This window comes from Cryphonectria parasitica (genome assembly GCF_011745365.1).
Source record: "Cryphonectria parasitica EP155 unplaced genomic scaffold M406scaffold_3, whole genome shotgun sequence".
Classification (NCBI taxonomy): Eukaryota; Fungi; Ascomycota; class Sordariomycetes; order Diaporthales; family Cryphonectriaceae; genus Cryphonectria; species Cryphonectria parasitica.
Window position 1 is genome coordinate 4072330 of NW_024468911.1, and position 19497 is coordinate 4091826.

General features: G+C 53.1%; 6 protein-coding genes across 6 annotated transcripts; 3 read left to right on the top strand and 3 right to left on the bottom strand.

Annotated features, from left to right (window-relative positions):
* Positions 1-139: 139 nt before the first annotated feature.
* On the bottom strand, positions 140-1470 carry M406DRAFT_254480 (Ca2+/H+ antiporter; the record flags this gene model as incomplete). Its single annotated transcript, XM_040916967.1, has 2 exons — positions 140-1076; positions 1169-1470. The coding sequence occupies 2 exons, from the start codon at positions 1468-1470 to the stop codon at positions 140-142; spliced, it is 1239 nt and encodes a 412-aa protein (XP_040778798.1).
* Positions 1471-4204: 2734 nt separating this feature from the next.
* Positions 4205-4897, top strand: M406DRAFT_328893 (uncharacterized protein; the record flags this gene model as incomplete). The annotated part of the gene is made up of 1 exon (XM_040920374.1): positions 4205-4897. One exon carries the CDS (start codon positions 4205-4207, stop codon positions 4895-4897), a length of 693 nt encoding a protein of 230 aa, XP_040778799.1.
* A 2399-nt stretch (positions 4898-7296) lies between these two features.
* Positions 7297-7962, top strand: M406DRAFT_321741 (Zip-domain-containing protein). The gene has a single exon (XM_040919547.1). It carries the CDS (start codon positions 7308-7310, stop codon positions 7827-7829), a length of 522 nt encoding a protein of 173 aa, XP_040778800.1. The 5' UTR covers positions 7297-7307; the 3' UTR covers positions 7830-7962.
* A 198-nt stretch (positions 7963-8160) lies between these two features.
* On the top strand, positions 8161-8829 carry M406DRAFT_328895 (uncharacterized protein; the record flags this gene model as incomplete). The annotated part of the gene is made up of 2 exons (XM_040920375.1): positions 8161-8220; positions 8419-8829. 2 exons carry the CDS (start codon positions 8161-8163, stop codon positions 8827-8829), a joined length of 471 nt encoding a protein of 156 aa, XP_040778801.1.
* A 938-nt stretch (positions 8830-9767) lies between these two features.
* M406DRAFT_328896 (uncharacterized protein) lies at positions 9768-13981 on the bottom strand (the record flags this gene model as incomplete). The annotated part of the gene is made up of 3 exons (XM_040920376.1): positions 9768-9784; positions 9973-10183; positions 10616-13981. 3 exons carry the CDS (start codon positions 13979-13981, stop codon positions 9768-9770), a joined length of 3594 nt encoding a protein of 1197 aa, XP_040778802.1.
* A 2093-nt stretch (positions 13982-16074) lies between these two features.
* Positions 16075-18438, bottom strand: M406DRAFT_102131 (family 17 glycoside hydrolase). The gene is made up of 3 exons (XM_040914989.1): positions 17794-18438; positions 17289-17714; positions 16075-17218 (listed from the first exon to the last, which is right to left on the bottom strand). The coding sequence occupies exons 1-3, from the start codon at positions 17986-17988 to the stop codon at positions 16400-16402; spliced, it is 1440 nt and encodes a 479-aa protein (XP_040778803.1). The 5' UTR covers positions 17989-18438; the 3' UTR covers positions 16075-16399.
* Positions 18439-19497: the final 1059 nt, after the last annotated feature.

A 19497-nucleotide genomic window follows, 5' to 3' on the forward strand; every position in this document is an offset into this window, starting at 1 on the left:
ACCTTCAATATGAGCTGTAACCCTATGTATGCTACCGCCCAGAACGCCTGGATGATACGAAAAACAAAAGAGGAACAAAACTGCCACGGAAACCTCGAGACCTTATACGAGGACCGCCTGCCTAGTAGCTGCGCCCTCGCTACTCGCTCGTGCTCTCGCCAGGGGTCGGATTAAAGAAGGCGGCAGCAGCGACGATGATATACACAATCACGCAGAGTGCGCCCTCGAGGTAGTTGCTCTTCTGGTCCCGCAGGAAGTTGCCGACGGTGAGGATGGCGAGGATGAGCACCGTCATGTTGAAGGTGTCAAAGTCCAGGCCCATCTCCTTGTCCAGGCCCCAGCCGGCGATAACAACCAGGGGGCCGTTGAAAAGGGCGGTCTGCAGGGTCGCGCCCAGGACGTGCGACAACGCAAAGTTCATCTGGTTGTCCCAGGCCTCGTCGACAGCGGTGAGGTGCTCGGCGGCCTTCTCAACGAGGGGCACGAGGATGAGACCCATAAAGGAGTCGGAAACGCCGTGGTTCTCCACGATATAAGGGATCTGCTGGACCAAGGCGATGGCAATGACAGTGACCAGAGCGATAGACACAATGAGAGCGATGATGCACTCGGAGAGTGTGAGCTTGTCCTTGAGGGCATCCTTGTGGCGGTCATGGTCGCGCTCCTCGTCGAACTCGAAGATGGCCTCGTAGATGCCGTGGTGCGTCCGGCCCATAAACCACACGTAGACGAAGTAGGCGACCATCAGCGCGATGGCCGTCACCCGTGAGATGGAGAGGACGCGTTCGTTGAACAAGACCTCGTCCGCAATGGTGCCCGACAATGCATTCGCAAAGACGGTAGGCACGGCAAGACCGAAGCCGGCGGTCAGCAGGAGGCCTGTACCGGCCTCGCTGACGGCCTCGTTGAAGTGAGACTCGTCGCGGCGCATACCCGAGACGAAGAAGCAGAGGCCGAGGCAGAGCAGCATGTTGGCGAGGATGGATCCGAGGATGGCAGCCTTGATAACATTCTCTTGGTAGTCATTCTGTTTCAAGAGCACAAGGAAGAGGATGATCTCCACGACGGAACCGAAGCTATTTTCCAGGGTGTCAGCATCAGTCATGGCGGACGGGCGACTCGATGAGAAAAGCATGATGTGGGACAAGGGGGGGGGGGGGGTTCCTACGTAGTCTCGATGAGCACGCCAAGGACGTGAGGCATCTTGCGGCCAAACTCCTGCCCAGCGAAGCCGATGAGATTGGCACACGGCACCATGGCGATGTAAGCCAGGATGAAGATGACCAGATGGTTGTCGGTGGCATAGCGCACGGCTATGGCGGCGGGAACGAAGGGCCAGAGGATGTTGACGGCGGCAGAGGCCTTGCACGATGACCTGGCGCAGACTTGAATGAACTGCACAGGCGAGAAGCCGCGCCGACCGCTCTCGCCAGCGGCCTTGATGTGCGGCGTGATGGTCGAGTTGCCCATCCCGTCGTCATGCTGGTGGACTACTGGCGCTCTCTCCTGCTCATGCTGGGGAAGCACCGCCCCTCCACCGGCGGAGGATGCCGTGCTGTCCTTCTCGGTAGTCGCCATTCTTTCCGGTGCTTCAGGCTTGCCGCGTGCGTTATTGCGTGATGCCTTTCCTCCCTGGTCGTATGCGCGCTCGTGTGGGTGATCTCCAGGAAGCGAGGTGAACCGAACACACGAGCCGTATAGAGTCTGTTTGGGTGGTTGAGGAGCAGGGCGCAGAGACTGTCGTTAGGGTGAAAAATTGAAGATATCTGTATATATATATATGTATGTGTGTATGTATATATATATATACACACACACTCGTGATGTACGACGCAAGGCGAGTCACTCAAGGTTTGAGCCTTTCGTCAGTCACAATGAAATGCAAATGAGACCTACTCATCCAGTTGGAGAGAAGGGAGAAAAGAAAGCGACGAGAGTGTGATTAGTCCTTAGGAACAAGACAGTATCTCAGGTCTCATAAACAACGCAAGCAGAATTAAAGACCAGAAAAGGGAGGGACCGGAGCAATAGAAGAGGAAGAAACCAACGAAAGAGGAAGGAAAAAACTAAACTTGTGCCAGTGCCATCGTCTGGCACCTGCCAATTCCCCCATCATATTGGTTCCACAGCCAAGCCCAGCTTGACCAGTTGTCGTGCCATGGCCTCGCGGTGGCCGCGTCTCCTATTTTCTGTTCCCCCTTGGGGTCAGCTCAGCTAATGGTCATCGCCAAGGCGAGTCTATTCCTGCTGGCGGTGGGTCAGTACGAATCTTTGGATGCTGGCGAGCCTTGGCGGCTGTTTCAGTTGGCCAGACGCCTCTGGAAGGGCAGGGGTTTCAGGAGGGGGGTGGGCGAAATTATAATAGGGTCCCGCTATACAGTAAGACGCTTCACCCCCCCCGGGGGCTCCAGAACACCCCGACCTCACCGCCCTAAACCTGCTGCTGGAATCTTTTCAGGGTTACCTGGGGCGTCGGAGTTGGGGCTTACATGCCACGGGTTTTAGGGGGGGTGAGTCCAAATACCTGCCAACTGCTGAGTTGGCAGTGCAGCGGTCATTGCGTCAGCCCAGACAATGCCCCCCCCCCCCCCCAAAAAAAAACCCAGACACTCATACAACGTATAAGAGTAGTCATTATACCCATCCATCAAAATTCCCGGTACATTTTGTACTAATACGACGAGAAGACTTTTGATGGATCTCTAGCCGCGAGCTAAAAGGGCCAAGAAACTTCGGTGCCCGCCCGCTCTTAGGATCATAGACAAAGCGAGACAAGCATTAGCCAAGGTTGACAATCAAAGAGAGGCTACTACTGTAGTATTTTGAATGATCATTGGACACGGGGACGGCTTAAGGATGAAGGTGGTGGCCCCCCTGTTGGACGTTGTTGGAAAGTGCTTATGAGTGAGACCCAACGAGCATTCTTGAACTTTGAGACCAGGGTGACGAGCGTCCTCGAGACATTCATTGTTTCTTTCTCTTTCCTTTGAATTAGAACTCTTGAAGAATGGAAAGAAAGAAGAAAATGAAAACATTTCATTACTTGGCTTAATATATGAGAGCATAGAGTTAAAATTGATGCGATCATTCCCGGTCGGAAGTTGTATGACAGCGAGGATGATGGATGACTTTTTTGAGTTGGTTTTGAGAAGCTGTCTCTTGACTGCTGGCTTAGAATAGTACTATAATTAACTTCACTAGCCAATACCAGCTTGCTGAGCCTCATCGTGGTCGAAGGCACAGCAGAGTCATCCTGCGACTCACTGCGCTTTCCAACAGTGTGAAACAAGCTGACTGGACTGTGAGCATAGTCTACCTCGATATCGTGATGGATGATTAATGCTGTGAATTGTAGTGAGGTAGATATTATGAGTATATTGACTTCATTAAGATAGATGCCTCCATCTACTCAATTAATTCTGACATTCGATAAGGCTGCCAGAGTAGATCCAATACCAGCGACTGGGTGATAATGCGTGTGACCAACTGACACTGTCTATATACAAGCGCCTGTACGTCCACACCGGTAGTTGTCGAACCTCTTTGACCCAGAAGTCAATCCCACCAAGGGGGCAGGAAATGAGAAAAAAAAAATAAGGAAACGGGGGGTGGGGGGGTCCACAACAGTTTCTCTTTTTTTTTTTTTTGGATTCTCGAAAATTGTAATTCTTTGCAGTGTTCGGGGCAGCAATTCCAATTTTGTGAATGCGCTCAGACATGACCGTCGCAGAAGAAAGGCAAAATGAAGGGCAGAATTAAGAACATGCCTGGGAATGAGGGAAAGAAGAAATGGAGGAGGCATGCGTCACCTTGAGGTTTGCTTGTACGCTGATATGCTCTTTCCCAACAAAAGGCTTGCTCATGCCTTTTGGTAACGCGAAATGTTATTTGCGTCGGCAATTCTCCTTCACATGCATTACAGGGCAGGAACCGCGCTGCTGAACAACAAGAAACAACATCAACAGACACTATGACTTGGAGCCTGAACATTCAATGTGGTATTGTCGCCTGCGTCACTGGTCAGTCTGCGCTGCTGAACAATATACATAAAAGTTAAGAGAGCCTCTCCGATGCTTTCACCAACGAACACTGCTCTCTCCCATACGCTCAATCAACTCTGTCCCACGTTGAACTTCTCCTCTACTTGCTATTGTCAATTCTTCAGCCAAAGGAAAGAAAGAAAAAAGGAAATACAAAACTCAGCATGGCTACATCGTCTGCAACCAAGCCCACCGTTCTCTTCATGTCGCGGACCAACGACATCCAAGGCCTCGAAAAACTCAAGGAAAAAGCCACGGTCAAGTATGCACAGTTCAACGAATCGGGAGACGCAGCCGAAGTCATCGAGAAACACTCGTCCGCCCGAGCCATATGGATCATCACGCCGGCCATCGCACAGCCCCGCCACCACCCAGCCGCCAACTTCCTCTCCAGAAAAGTCGTCGAGTACGTCCGGAACGGCGGCACCGTCGTGCTTGACCGCATCTTCAACTACATCACGCCCAGCGACTTCAACGATTGGATGCGGGACACGTGGGATCTGCCCTGGCGGTTTGGGTGCCACGCAACGACGGTCGCGATCATCGAGCGCCCGGCCACGGGGCGAGACGCCAGCGGCAAGGGCTGGCAGCAGGGGCTGATGCCTGTGTACAAGTCTCAATTTGTGTGCCTCAAGAATGTGGAGCTGAAGGATGCGTGGTACGTGGTCCCGCGGGGCGCCACAGACGCGTCGGCGAGCCAAAAGCCCTCCGGCCTGCCCTGGGATATAGGCGGGCAGGCGCCGATTGCATTCACCAAGATTGGGGCGGGGTATTTGGGATGGATTGGTGATGTGGATAATTCAGAGAATGCTGTTTCGGTGGTCTTGGCGATGATGGGTCTGCAGGGCGACAAGTAAAGGGGAAAGGAAGAACAGGGAGGAAGAGGAGGAAGAGCATGGTTTTGGAGAAGAGATGGCTAGACGCATAAATACCCCATTTTTTCTTTTCTTTTTTCCTTTCTTTCCTTCCCTACCGCAGGTTATGGTCTTGGCTCGTAAGAGCAAAAGGAGCAGACCGGATACAGACTTTCTCAACCACATTAAGGACCTGTGCAACGACGTTTATGACTCGATTGCCTTGCTAATGGTAATAATGGGTTTCTCCACCACTGGGTAGTTGCCTCTTGACGGGTTGCTATACTTACCATCTACGCTGACAGATGAGGAAACTGAGAAAATAAGCACATCCTAGCTCCACCAGCAGCAGCCATCGCGAGAATTCAGGGCGCCAGCTGACTTTGAGGGGCCCGATGGTCACTTGCATCCGTCTGCGCTGCATCTTGGCCTGGAGCACAATCACCTCGTTTGCTGAAGGGAATGACACATCTCCAAACGGCACCAGAACACCTAGGAACGCACACAACCAACTTTCCCGATCCTGGGCGCCAGCTCGTACTTTCCAGCCTCTGCGCTCCGCAGCAGAGAATTAACCACCCTCGGGTATGGGTCGGAAGCACGCGTCGTACGTACGCTGCTGTATGAACCCGCGCTGCTGTATGAACCCGCGCGGCTGCCCAGCTTCATGGCCCCACGTCCGCGACACGATCGTAAAGGAAGACCACCCCTTGTTCGAGCAGCATCGCTTTTCGTCACCTTGTCCCTTTCTTCCGATCTCTGGGCCGTGCATTCCTATAATTTTTTTCTTGCATGGAATTATCTGAAGAGTGCCGTCACGTCCTCGAGCAGGGGACGAGTTCTCATACGCCGTATTAGGAGGAGGCAGAGTAGCAGGTGGTTTTTTCTCTCTCTCTTTTAAACGAGTTGGAAGAAAATAAAATAAAAAAAGGATGAAGAAGATTCAAGAGCAACATAGAGCAGTAGCGGTGAGTGGTATGGCATCCTGCAGCCCTATACGAAACCAGATGTATTCCTTGAAGAGGTGACGTTGAGAGACCCTTGCGTGGAGGCTGCGGGGTCTAAACCTAGGCGAGCTGGCATCGATCCGAACCGCTGGAGGGGTTGGTGGGGACCTTTGACAGGGGGGTTTTTTGGGGGGTAGCTTCGTTAGGCCCCTGGTAGGGCCATGCTGTAATACTGCACTTGTTGGCAGGGATGGAAGCCACTTCCAGGAGAGAAGCTGATGACAGCTGAAAAAGATGGACCGACCCCCGAGGTTGGCGCCGGCTGACCCGCTCTACCCACCTTGGCCACTCGTTAGGCTGACGGGCACAGCTGCTGAAGGTTCCCCTGGATTGGTTTTTGTCTCGTTCATTTCATAACTTTGGTGGTAGAAACGGCCAAAAGCAACAGACTGGGAGTTGCAGGTTTTTGTGTTCATTGTGTTGTCTCCTGGTTGTGTTGTCCTGCTGCAGCTCTCTTTTACTCGTCCATGTCGGTCGAAAGAAGCCTCATTCCTTAGAAAGAAGAAGCTTCGACATAGAGACCTACAATTTCTTATCAACCATGCCTCTCCTACGCGTCAACTGGCCCAGGTTGTCCCTGGGCATTGTAATCTGCCTGGCTATTGCTTTTGTCCAAGCTGAGGTTATCCGCATTGACAAGCCGAACGAGACCTTCAGCTCAGGCGTCCTCAGCCTCGAGGAGCTTGACGATAAGCTTCAGGTACAATGACTTCCTCGACACGCATCATTGCCTTTAATTTGTATCTTATACTGACAGCTCTACCAACCCTCAGGAATGCTCCATCGTCAAATCTCTCACTGCCCAGAAACTCACCCGCCTCGCCGGCACCCCATCCCACATCAACCGGCTCTTCGCCATCCTCTTCCCCAGCGCCTCCCCCGCCGTCAACGCGCTCCTGGCCACCCTCTACATCTCCGGCCCGCCCAACTTCCTCCTCGCCCTCTGCCCGCCCAACATCGACCCTGCGTCTTTGTCCGTCATGGTCGCTTTCGCCGTGGGCGGTCTGATGGGCGACACGCTGTTCCACCTGCTGCCCGAGATCTTCCTGGGCGAGGACGACCCGGAGAGGGCCAGGCTGGTGCTCGTCGAGCCCAACAGGAACCTGCTGCTCGGCGTCGCCATCCTGGTGGGCTTCATGACCTTTGTGGCCATGGACAAAGGTCTCCGCATCGCGACGGGCGGTGAGGGGGGTGGACACGACCACGGTAGCCATGCGCACAGCCACGCGCACCATGACAAGGACGGCGCCACGTCCACTGCCGTGGATGGTGGTGCTGCTGCTGCTAACGGCGTCAAGTCTCGCAAGAAGACGGCCAACGGCGTCACAGCCGCAGCAGAGAAGGAGGAGGAGGTAACCACCACCAGCAACAGCAACAACAGCGTCAAGCTAGGTGGCGTCCTCAACATGATCGCCGACTTCACGCACAACATCACAGACGGCCTGGCCATGTCCGCCTCCTTCTACGCCTCTCCCACCGTCGGCGCCACCACCACCATGGCCGTCTTCTTCCACGAGATCCCCCACGAGGTCGGCGACTTTGCCCTGCTCATCCAGTCCGGCTTCTCCAAGCGCGCCGCCATGGGCGCGCAGTTCGTCACCGCCCTCGGCGCTCTGCTGGGCACCCTCATTGGTATTGCTGTGCAGGAGTTTGGTGGTGGTGGTGGTGGTGGTGGTGGTGGCAGCGGTGGCGACGGCTCGGCGCTGCTGCCCATGGACGGGGGCATCTGGGGCACCAGCTTGACCTATGGCGATCTCCTCTTGCCCTTCACCGCCGGCACCTTCCTCTACGTCGGCACGGTGGCTGTGATTCCTGAGCTGCTCGAGACGGGCAAGAACAAGAGGGAGGAGCTGCTGAAGACGCTCAGCCAGTTTGCCGCTATCGCGCTGGGTGCTGGCATCATGCTCTGGATCTCGTGGAGTGATTAATTGTGATGACCGAGAACATAGACGATGACGGAGAGAAATAGATATTCATATTCTTGATGTCTAGACTTGAGGTATTTTGTTCCTTTTCCATTTCATTTTCAGATCAAATTGTCAGACCGTTGTAGATCCCTGGCTCACATGATGCACGCTATGCAATGGGTTTATCAATTTAATACAAGGGAGTCAGCACAATGTCTCCACCCAAAGGATTATGCTGCCTAAATTGTGCCTCTACATTAAACGAGACTCAGCCTATTATATGAACTCTACCTCATGCCTCATGTCTGGTCTAGATCGGTATCAAGAACCATAAACTGATCCGTCAGCAACAATGTCGCCAAATGACTACACATTATTTCCCATCTACTGCACCGCAGATGTGCCCACCAGTGTATGTAATCGTCTTTACTGTATGAATACATACATTTCAACCGTTCCCCAAAATGCAAGCTGAATTACTCAACATATGCATGTGGTACTCAGATCATAGACAAACTCCTAAGTGAAGCCCAAACCGCCAGTGAGAACATTGCCCCAGGGACACAGCCCTCCCTGGCAGTCATGACAACAGCAACAACCTTGCCGCCAGACACCGCCACGCACCCCACCCACGGAACCTTTCACCTCGCCGTACGCCGGCATGGCCCCGCAAGATCTGATCCAGATCTTCACAGCACAGCTTAGTGGGGCGGCCACCACCCATTACAACAAGACCTACTTCGCCATCCTGGATGAGCGGACCCTTCAGGACGAGAGCGCCCTCCTGGTGGCGCTGAAGAAGGACGATGGAGCAAACGGGTTCGAGACGGTCAGAGTGACCTTTGAGCAGGTCCAGAAGCTCCTGATCGCTTGGGATGTGGCGTGCGGGAGCGTTGAGGAGGTGCAGGCCATCGCACAGACGCAACCGGGAGGTGTTTATGGGAGGACTCCTTCTCCTGCCAGCCCACCTGTTCTCGAGGGTCGTCCGGCACCGAGGAAAAGATTGGGTGGAGGGATATGAATTATAATTAGTGAGGCAACATCGAGTGTTTGCATCCTGGTTAGTTCTATGTGTTGAGCAAGGAAGGAAGTGTAGCATACAGGCAGACCTAAATCGCAGTCCAGATTCAGTATAGAGATGTAAGGCTATGAGCTTGAGGCTTTTTCTCTCCCAAAAAAAAAAAATAAATAAAAATAAAAATAAAGAAAAGACACTTAAGAAATAAAAGACGGGAATTGCTATGCACATATAAGCTTCGCTGCGACATTCCTTCCTGAGGCACAATCTAAGGAAAGCCATATTGTAAAAGAAAACATATGGCCGGATATAGCGACTAGGTAGATGAGATACTGGTTAGGGAATAAGGAAAACAAAATAAGTCAAGATAACAGTGAAACTGTGACACGGCATATTAGTAGATGAGTACTGAAACCCATCTGGGCACCTCTGCTCTTCAAGTATTAAGCTGAGGCACACCAGCTTTCCGATATCGATCCAGGAGGTTTATGTCTGAAGGCCTTCTGGCGAGAGAAATGACAGTGTTACCATTTGCGTCTCGAGCATCCACATCAGCGCCTTTGGAAAGCAGGAACTCAATCATTGCGCTCCGGCCGTGGCGCAGAGTCATGTCGTTTTTCAGTGACCGATCACGAGGGCTCCACCAGGACAATCCTTCATCGTCGCCCACGATATGCATGAGAAACGACCAGCCCCTGTTGTCTGTCGCATTGACATTCGCATGGTAAGAGAGCAGCAGTTCTGCCACAGAGACATCCCTGGCCTGCATCAACGCAGTCTCCGAGTTGTTTGACCGGAATCTGGCGTCTGTGATCCGCCCTGCCACGTCTGCACCATGTTTGAGCATCAAGGCGATAATCTCTTTCCTCATGGCCCATCCAGGGGACTCGGGCTGTTTGAGGCATTCCAGCTGCCAGCGAAGCGCTGTCCTCCCTGTGAGGTCAGGTCTGTCCAGATCCTGTAACGTGCTGTGTTGTAGCATCAACGTTGCTACTGCTGCGTTCTGGAGCTGGTGGAGCGGTGTGCGACCCAGGAAATCGCCTTCAGAAACCCTGGCCCCAACGCCCAGAAGGCCCTCAAGGCAATGTAGGGTCCTGCTGTCCCCTTGCTTCGCCACCAGATGAAGTAGTGTTTCCATCTGCGAACCTCTTTTGTTCGAAGACCACTTGTTGCCGAACTTCATGTTGATGTCTGCACCATGGTTGTACAGAATCTCGATCGTGCTGCCGTGTCCATTCATCATCGCAATTAACAGCGCAGTCTTGAGGAGATCACCATGGTCTTCCGCGTCTGTCTGTCTCGCCTCAAGCTCGTTTATGATCGCGAAGTCTAGCCCCACGAAAGCGTAGAGCCATAGCTGGGACACAATGAAAAATTCCTTATCGAACCAGTGAAAGCGTTCGGCGTTCAGCCGCTGTCGGACAGAATGATGTTGACAGCAATCCCTCAGAATCCACAGTCGAGGGCCAACGCCCTGGATGTCACACAACTGGAGAGCCTGCGCTTGTAGGGAGGAGCCTGCTTGTCTTGACATTCTATAATGAAAATCCCAGAAAGTACTGGCGTAATCCACAAAAGGGTGCCTCTGAAACAATAGGGACCGAACAGGCACGTGCCATGTGCTCGTGGTGTCAGGACCTTGGGATTTTTGCAGCACCAAGGGAAAAGATGCTGCCTCATGACGGAATTCCTCCAAGAGGAGAAAGCCCATACAGGTCTTTGCCAAGACAAACTGTGCCTCATCTAAAGAAATACTGTGGCACCACCTGGGCACTGACGCTTTTCGTACGATATGCTTTGACGGGAGCAAGAAGTCGATGACTGTTTGGTGGAAAAACGTCACCGTGCCAGAAGAGATGGACAACATCAGCCCACATTGTTGGTTCAACCGAACAGCAAAGTCTTCATCAGACTCTTCCAGATCGAGGTCGGCCAATCTTCCCGGGTATGCCATGGTGTCTAGGTCCTGCTCCATAGCCATGGCCTCCCGCATTTCTGGCACTGTCAATGGTCTGTGGGCAGCCAGCAAAATACAAAATGCCCGCCTGACAAGATCGGTCGCCACATCGGCATTCGCGGCATACGATTTGGACAAGGATTGTTGGAGAAGATTCTCATATGCATCCTCCACCGTCCTTGGCAGATGCTGCAGCTCTTTTTCAATGCCCTTTGGTGTGGGCGGGATGTGGTCTGCTTGGTTGAGGTATTCGAACACAAGATGGACCCAGAGGTAGGTTCGATCAGGGTGGCGACCCTGGCCGAGAAGTCTCGCCTCAAGTGATCGCTGAGCGCTCGTCGATAGGTCCTCGCAGAACTCTGCGATGCGTGTCCTGGTGACAAGGCTTACCTCCTGTTCGATCTCAGCGGCGAAGTGATCGGCGGATATTTTGACGCAGTGATTAGAAAGGTCTTTATGCGCTTTATTCAGCTGGCGGGACCGTCTACCTGTGAGAAGAAACCTGACAGCCTTCTCTCGCTCCGTGTGGAGCTTTCTCAGCTTATGAACAAGCCTGTCGATATCTTCGCTGGCACACTCATCAAGCGCATCAATGACAAACACGAGTCTCCCTGCAGCCGGATCGTTGATGGCATTCAGGAAGATCTCCCACAGTATCGAAGGCGACCTGGCGATGTCCTTGTGCTTTTGGACATGCTCTTTGGCATGTTTGATGAGCAAGTCGTTCTGAGACAGCAGCTGATGGAGCAGCGAGGCGATCGCTGGGGCCAGAGAGTCCTGCACCCGCTCTTTGAAGAAGAAGTAGCAGATTGTGCTGGAAGAATCTTCGTGCGGGAGGACGCAGTCGATCATGTACTTTGAGAGGACTGATTTCCCGCAGCCCGGATTCGCTGTGAGAAAAAGAATTCCGTGAGACTGTCCGTCCAGCCAGTTCTTGACCTGCTGCTGCCCGAGGAACCACTGGCAGGTCCCTGAAACTGCGTCGGGCACCGAGTCCTTCAGGTCGACGTACGACTTCTGTCCCGAAGCGGTCTCAGGGGCGAGAGCCCGCAAGCATGCCATGTCCTCCTGACTGAGGAGATGATCGAAATGCTCCTGCTGTACGCGCATGCCTTCCAACATAATTGTATTGTTCCTCTTCATCTCACAGAGCAGCTGTTCATGAGCTACCTTTGACAGGCCCTCAATCTTACCGATGGCGGCATTGACATTTCCCAGAATAGCGGTCAGGGCATTGCCGTCTGCGAAGTTTTGGAGTACCTTCAGGTCCTTGTTGATGATGATCTCAAGCTTCTTGACCCGTTCAAGACTTTCTTCCCATTTGCCAACACCCAGTGTGTCCTTGACGGCCGACTTGAACTGGTTGAAGGCGTGGACGACAGCCCTGACTTGCACATCGATCATCTGCTCGTAGAGGGATATGAGCTGGCCTTGCATCGTCTCCCTCTCAAGCTTGTTTTCCACGCGCTGGATGATGAGCTCCAGTTGTGCATAATAAGAAGAGCGCATGGTGACATATGTAACCGCCTTCAGTCGCGCTTCGTTCTGAGCCACCGGGTTGGTCAGAAGAGGCAGGAAGACGCGGACTACCCCCCATGCAAGAGACGCGTGGGGCGAAAACTGTACAGCGCCACTGATCCAATCATCGAAGAACGAAACGACCTTTCCGAAGTTGTGCAAAACAGCCTTGGTGGTGCTGCATTTCTTGAAGTGATGCTGCCTGAAGATGCCCTCAAGCTGATCACGGCGGGCTCGAGGGTCAGCACTGATCTTGTTGTGAGGGAGCCTGCTATCCTTGTAGATGTCTGCATCGTCCTGGTTCGATGACATATGTTTCGAGAGAAGTCTCTCAAACTCATCAACGATTTCCTTCTTGGTCTGATTCTCCTTGTTTCGTTGGTACGCCTGATCCCAGAGCGTAGTCTTGTAGGGAACGGTGTTGACAGGCGCGTTATCGACAGGAGCGAAGTTGCGAGGGGCAGAGTGGACCGGCGCAGTGTTGTCAAAGGAAGGGTGATCAGAATCGACGCTGCCAGGAACAGCAATGCTGGGAAGAGTGTTGCCAGGAGTGGTATTGCCAGAGAAAGTGCCCTCGGGAACAGTATTGGTAGGGAAAGAGCTGTCAGGTACAGTGCCAGGGATAGCGTTGCGAGTGGAAGCCTTGTCAGGGACGATGTCTCCAGGGAAGGTACGACCTGGGTCCTCATTCCCAAGGAAGGTGTTGACAGGCACGATACGACCTGGGACAGCTCGAGCTCTGCTAGAAGCAATACTGCCAGAGCTAGCACGGGCAGGAAGAGTAATAGTGCCAGGGGTGATCTTGTCAGTGACAGTGCTGCTAGGAGTAGTAGTGCTAGGAACAGTGTTCCGAGGGGATTGCGTGCCAGTTCCAGTGCTGCGAGGCATGTCTTTGGGAGGGACAGGCGGGCCAGTGACAACATTGCCATGGCTAGTATTGCGAGGAGAGACAGGATGAGCAGGATCGATACTGCCAGGAGCCGGTTTGCTGGCAAGAGTATTGTGACGGGGAGCTGCATTTCCAAGAACGGTATTGCGAGGGCGGCTGCTGTCAGGGAGTGTGCTGCCAGCAGAAACGGTACTGCCAGGGCGAGTGCGTCTCAAAACAGGCTTGCTGGGGACGGTATTGCCAGCTACGGTGTCTCGACGAACAGTGTTGTTGACAGGGACAGCATTGCGCAGGCGAGTTTGCCCAGAAACATTGTTGTCCAGACGAGCGTTTCCAGGGACCGTGGTATAGCCAGTGTGAGTGTGTCCAAAAACGGCAGTGTCAGGGGTGGGAGGCATATTGCGAGGAATACTGGGCCCCATATCCACAGACTCGGCTTCAGCAGCCGAAACGACCGAGTAGTCCCTTTCCTCATGACGAGGCCCGCCAACGCCCTGCTGGTTCCAGTACAGGTTGTACAGCTCCCTGCCCTCGCTCAGCTCCGGGTACTCATACAAGCCTCCCTCGCGCCTGGGAGCCTCCCCCGCGAACGACGACGCCTGCAGGACCTCCGCCACGGACGGCAGCGCCTGGACAGCTGCTTGCCTTCCGGGGAGGGTAAGGAGCATCTGCCAGGGCACGGTCTTCTTTCCGAATCGGTGACGGATGGTTGACTTCAGGACCCGAAGTTTGTCCTTGATGACGGGAGGAGGCCCCTCTCTAGCGGCCGCGTCCGCTCGGGGCATGTTCATGATGTCTGTGGGATGGTGTAAAATGGCAGCCATTGAGTGGGTTGTAAAAATCAACTTGACAATGTTGGGGAGGGGGGGCAAATTGACAATCAGCAGGGTAAAAACTAGCTGCGTTTGGGTATTCACATTATTATCGTTTCCGCGGGACCATGGTGAGAGACAGAGACAGTTAAAGAAATAAGAGTGCTTTGAGGCTCAAAAAAGCTCACAAAAACCTTGTTGCCATACGTAAGTGTCGAATCGCAGAGGCATTGACCGTTACCCATCTCCACAATTCTGCAGCTTTCGCTGGCAATCAAGGCCACATGAGGGTCCATGAAAAGAAACACCCTACTGGACGATGATTATGGACAACACAGCAATGTTGTCTCGGACGCGATAGATTGATAACTTGGGGAAAAGAACTTAGAGGAAGAAAGGCAAAGGAGGAAAGCTTTTTTTTTTTTTGGGGGGGGGGGGGGAATATCCATCATGTTGCCGATGCAGCCGCGGTGTAGTTTGGGAGGAGATCATGTCTGGGTACTGTCAGCCTGGTTGATAAGAGGATGGATGAGCTTGGAGCTTGTTCCTCACCACCGTGCCCCAGCCTTATGTGTCCCAAAGAAGGAGTTCGTCAACTCTTGAGAGCAGCTGAAGAATGGGGACATGGTCTTGCTGTTCATGCATTCAGTGCTACTTCGACCGGCCGCACGGTCCATGATTTGACTTCCTTGATCCTGTTTTGGTCTTGATGAGGCAGATGGTCCGCCCGCCCTGGCTGATGTTACGTGAAGGGGAGGACTTGAGAGTGCCCGACATTATTGTTTACTTTGGTGCCACTTGGATGCCACGATCTGGGGATATGATGCAAGACAACGTTGAATATCAATCCTCTATTTTGCTATGGAAGGTCTGCCTTTCAACCCCACCTGGCAACGGCTTCATTACCTTTCTGGTAGCTAATTCGCAAAGGGCCGTGCTCGTAGCGTAATCGACAACTTCTCTGATCCTCGGCGTCCATTACATCAGACCGACCTCCCCGAGCCTCGTGTCCTTATGGTTGCCTCCCAAGTGATGGATGGTCTGTGCCTTTACTAGTCTCCTGATTTGTACATGTAAACAAAAACCTTAAGCCAGCTAGGCGAGGATGCCCTTCGAAAAGAAAAGCGCCCAACAGAGCTTTGGATAGCACTTAAACCTTGTAAATCAATGAGACCGACTGGTGGCTCGTTGGCAAGCGTAATTAGCATGTACCAGAACAGAAATAGAACTAGGAAATTGTTTTTGCATTCCAGAAAGGTGAAGCAGGCGATGGAGGTGGGGAGCGGGGGCTCCACAGAAGTGGGCGAGGAAGCAATCGTCAACATCACCCACCCCCCTCTCTAATGTTAGTCAGGGCTGACTGGACGACTTCTTGATGTCTTGTCACGAATGATGAGGTCTCCACTCCAGCATGTCTAAGATAACTGGCACTGGAGACAGTTCAATGAATGATGTCTTTGCTTGCCATGTAAATATGCAAATCAGACATGAGACGAATAGGTTCATAGTTACATATAGTGTTTCTCAGTAGCATGAAAAGAATCACTGAATATACTTTGGAAAGTTGTTTATCTGTAACAGTTGTTGTATTCCCAGCAGCAGTATCTCCAGTGGACCAGCGCTTGGCAGTACTCAAGTTGATATTAGTCAGCAAGAGGGCTCTTCAATAAAACATCCTGCTGTTCTGGTCTCCCACTCTTTCTCTCTTAAAATAAGTATTTTATACCTGCACGAAACTCGTCCTCATTCTCTCCCTTTCCCCTTGTTCTTCCGCCGTCCTTCTCATCCGCGACACGCACCAAGCATTTAGAAGTTCAACATATTCCAAGACCAAGCCCTTGCAATGAATCAAATAAGAGGCGATAATAAACGAAAGAACAAGACCGGACCCATATTTGAATGGAGCGCCATTGAGAATGTTAAAATGGCAGGACAATCTGCATTGCATGTAGTCAAATTGCTGCACTGGCAGGGTTGGTTACTAGCCATGATAAGCGTGTTAGATTTGGTTCGTGTGTTCAGTACAAACTTAAACAGCGATCATCACAGTCCACCGAGTCAGTCCAGGGACACACATGCAACGATTGGAATGATCTGTCCTAGTATTGGCTATTATTAATGATCTTTGGAATGTCCTATTCCCCTTTTCTCTCCTGCAACGATCCTTCCCTTTTCCAGGGATAGGAAGAGGCGCAAACCATGCAATAAGACACTCGCCATTTCTTGTGTTGTGCATCCGTCTAATGAGGGCGAAGAGACGCGATTTCAAATGATCCTTCTCAATTAGTACAGACATGCAGCTTTTACAGAATTTCCCAAAACCGTTTGCCCAATGTATACCGAGGCCCCCCGTTGAAACGCCCATGTCATGTCACCGTCAGGAGAAGACACCATTCCTTACAGGACAATGCAGGCAGCCAGAATGGCGACGCCGGCCGCAGAGAAGGAGACGAGGTTGGCAGCAGGCGCGCCGTTGACGGTGACAATGGAGGAGGTCGGGCTAGCAGAAGAGCTGCCAGTGGTGGTCCCATTCGAAGCAGTGCCGCTGCCGCTGCCGCTGGGGCTGCTCCCGCCAGAGCTAGACCCGGAACCCGAGCCGCTGGAGCCCGAGCCGCTGGACCCGGCGCCACTGGACCCAGAGCCGGAAGGCGAAGCAGAAGAGCTACCTGTACCGCTGGGGCTTGAGGCACCGCCCGTAGCGGTGGCACCTCCGGAAGAGCCTGTGGCGGAGCTGCCGCCGACACCGCCCGAGATACCAGGGGACCCGCTGTCGGCGCCAGTGGGCGATGCAGACTCGGTGGCGGAGCTGCCCGTTGCAACACTGGCAGACGCCGAGGCGCTGGCGGAAGCAGAAGCGGAGGAAGAAGACGACGACGATGATGAGGACGAGGACGACGAGTTGCAGGAGAGGTCGTAGATGGGCGTGGTGGTCAGGGTGCTGCCGACGATACCAAAGCTAGGGGAGGGCGTGGTCGGGGCGGCATCCTGGAGGGTGTACCACCAGACATTGGTGGTGCCGAACAGAGAGCAACCCACCTCATCCCAGTATGTCTGTGCGTTCTCGATTGATGCCTCAGCCTGGTTCTCAGTCGGACCGCTAATAGGCCAGCCCGTCTCGGTGACCCAGACCGGCTTGGAGCCGACGGCGGCCTTGGTCTGGTCGATGGCGCTGTTGAAGAGGTCCTGGCCCTCGGAGATGGAGTTGGCCATCGTGGTCTGGATTACATGTTAGCCAGCACGAACAATGAGAGCTGGGTGGCGAGAGCAGCAGCATGGGCAACTTTACCTGGAAGTAGGGGTAGGCATCGACACCGATGAAGTCGGAAGCGTCGGTGACGGCATCGTTGGAGGCGTTGACCCAGGCGGTCCAAGTGTCTACGTGACCCACAGGAACGGCAGAAAATGCAGTGCCTGCGATGGCTGACCTAACCTGGCTGATATACCCGACAATGGTGTCAGGCTCAGCACCAGGGTTCTCGCCATTCTCGATACCAGTGGGAGAGATGCGGTACAGATCCTCGGAGCCGACAGAGATTCCTGCGATCAGGCCGGCGAGGCTGGAGCCGTAGGTGGAGATGGCCGACTCTAGAGCAGCGAGCTCGTTGGCAAAGTCGGCATCACCGCTAGAGCACCACATACCGAGAAGGAGGGAGGTCTTGGTGCTGATGGCAGCAGGGATGGCCTCGATGGGGCTGTTTGTGGTGCCGGATTGCTAGAGTGGACAAGTCAGCCAGTCTGTCCGAGGACCAAGTCGAGCGCATCGCCCATCGAAACCCTGGGTTCCAACTCACAATCATGGTGTAGAGGCGAGCAGAGCTGAAGACCTCAGGGGCCGAAACGAGACCTTGGGCAGTGGTGAACTCGGCCTCGAAGTCGCTCTGGGCCTTGGCAGCTCCTGAAGTAAATGTGCTGCCATAGTTGAAGCCGACATAGGTCGCCATGGCCGGAGAGGCCGCGAGGGCAAGAACTGCTGCCGAGCCGAGCATTATGTGTATCTCCTTTATTCTTGAAAAATAGGATGAGTGATGTCGATAGTTCAGCTAAGAATATCGTAGTTCAAATCCAAGAAAATCAGGTGTGCGTGCAGGTGTTGGATATGGATACTCCAAGCAACGAGCGGAATGTGAAAGGATATTTAAAGCGAAAGGACTTTGTAAAAGCTTTGTAAAAGGCCGTGGCACGGAAGGAACTATGAATGGCGAAGTCGAGACGTCATCCACAATGCACACCAAGCAAGCCTAGGAAGTAGCAACCGTGGAGCCTTTAAGGTGGTCTCTGCGGTGGGATATGGAACGGTGTCGAGTCACAGGACCGAGATCAGAACCACAAATTAGAGTAAAGTAGGGTCTTTATATCTCAAAACGAAGTGAGAAACAAAACCAACGAGTGTGTCAGTGAAAAGTCGTGAAGGAGGTAGGGGAAGAAAAAGAAGATGGGTGGAAGACAGTTGACATAAGAGAAAAAAAAAGGCGGAGGAGGGCTGGTGGACTGGCTGGCTTTCGAACTATGTATAAGAGTAACCGCTCGGGTCAGTCGGAAGATACATACAGTAGTGTCATGACACTACAACAACCATGGTACGTACTAAGCTACTATGAAAAGGCTCGTTCTCAGCCATACAGAGCACAACCTCGTACCTAATCCCATGCAGTGAGGCGATGCCATGTCAACAAAATGTGAGGTCAGAGAAAACAAGCAAGGAAGGGTGAGCAGGACGCCTGATTGGACCGGGGGGTAGGAACCTGTTTGGTAATTCCTCGCTCAGGAATGTGCGCATCCGGAACAGCGCCCGTTGCTCTGGCTGACTTGCCTGACTTTTTTCTTTTCCTTTCTTTCGGGCTCCTTACCCCTGCATTGGTGCCGTTGTATACATGCCCTATCCACTGGCTTGACCGGTACATAAAAGGTAGTTCAGAAGATGGGTGGGTGGCAGCACTAAAAACGCCTTGGTAGGGCTTCCGCGGCTTTGCATGTGTGTTTTTTCTTTTTCTTCGCTGCTTGTCGTCCTTGTGCCGTGGTTCCTGGCGCTAGTGGCGCTGGTTTTGTTCTCCAACAGGGCAAGTGCCCAATGGAGAGTGCCCATTGACCTTTTTTTGGGCCTGTCCCAGAGCGGGCCGATCATGAGCCGTTTTGTTGTTGTTGTTGGTTGCTGTTGCTGTTATTGTTTGGGGTGCGCTGTTTCTTGTGCTAAGAGGTCAAGTTTTTCTTAGAGCATGCGCGAACCTTTTTGGCGCCGGCCCAACGCTCCCAGAGCGAAGAGACCTTTTCGGATGCCCAAAAATGGCCGTCGAAGTGCCATCTTCCTTTCACACAATCAGGGGGCATGTGCTGTCTTGACCTCCAACACGTGGTGTGCTGTCTGTAGCTGGGAGAGCAGCGATTGAGAGAGAGGAAGGCCCACCCCCGGATTTTCCAATGGGCAGGAAGGATGACAAGGCGATGTAAGGTCAGGTGGAGATTGGGCGAGACCCTCTCCCAAAAAGACAGGGGATCCT

Bases quoted from the DNA above. Each gene is read 5' to 3' on its own strand.
- M406DRAFT_321741 (XM_040919547.1), top strand. From the start codon at position 7,308: ATGATCGCCGACTTCACGCACAACATCACAGACGGCCTGGCCATGTCC.
- M406DRAFT_102131 (XM_040914989.1), bottom strand. From the start codon at position 17,988: ATGCTCGGCTCGGCAGCAGTTCTTGCCCTCGCGGCCTCTCCGGCCATG. The intron at 17,715-17,793 runs GTGAGTTGGAAC...TGTCCACTCTAG, and splicing joins CTCGCCTCTACACCATGATT to CAATCCGGCACCACAAACAG. The intron at 17,219-17,288 runs GTAAAGTTGCCC...CATGTAATCCAG, and splicing joins ATGCCTACCCCTACTTCCAG to ACCACGATGGCCAACTCCAT.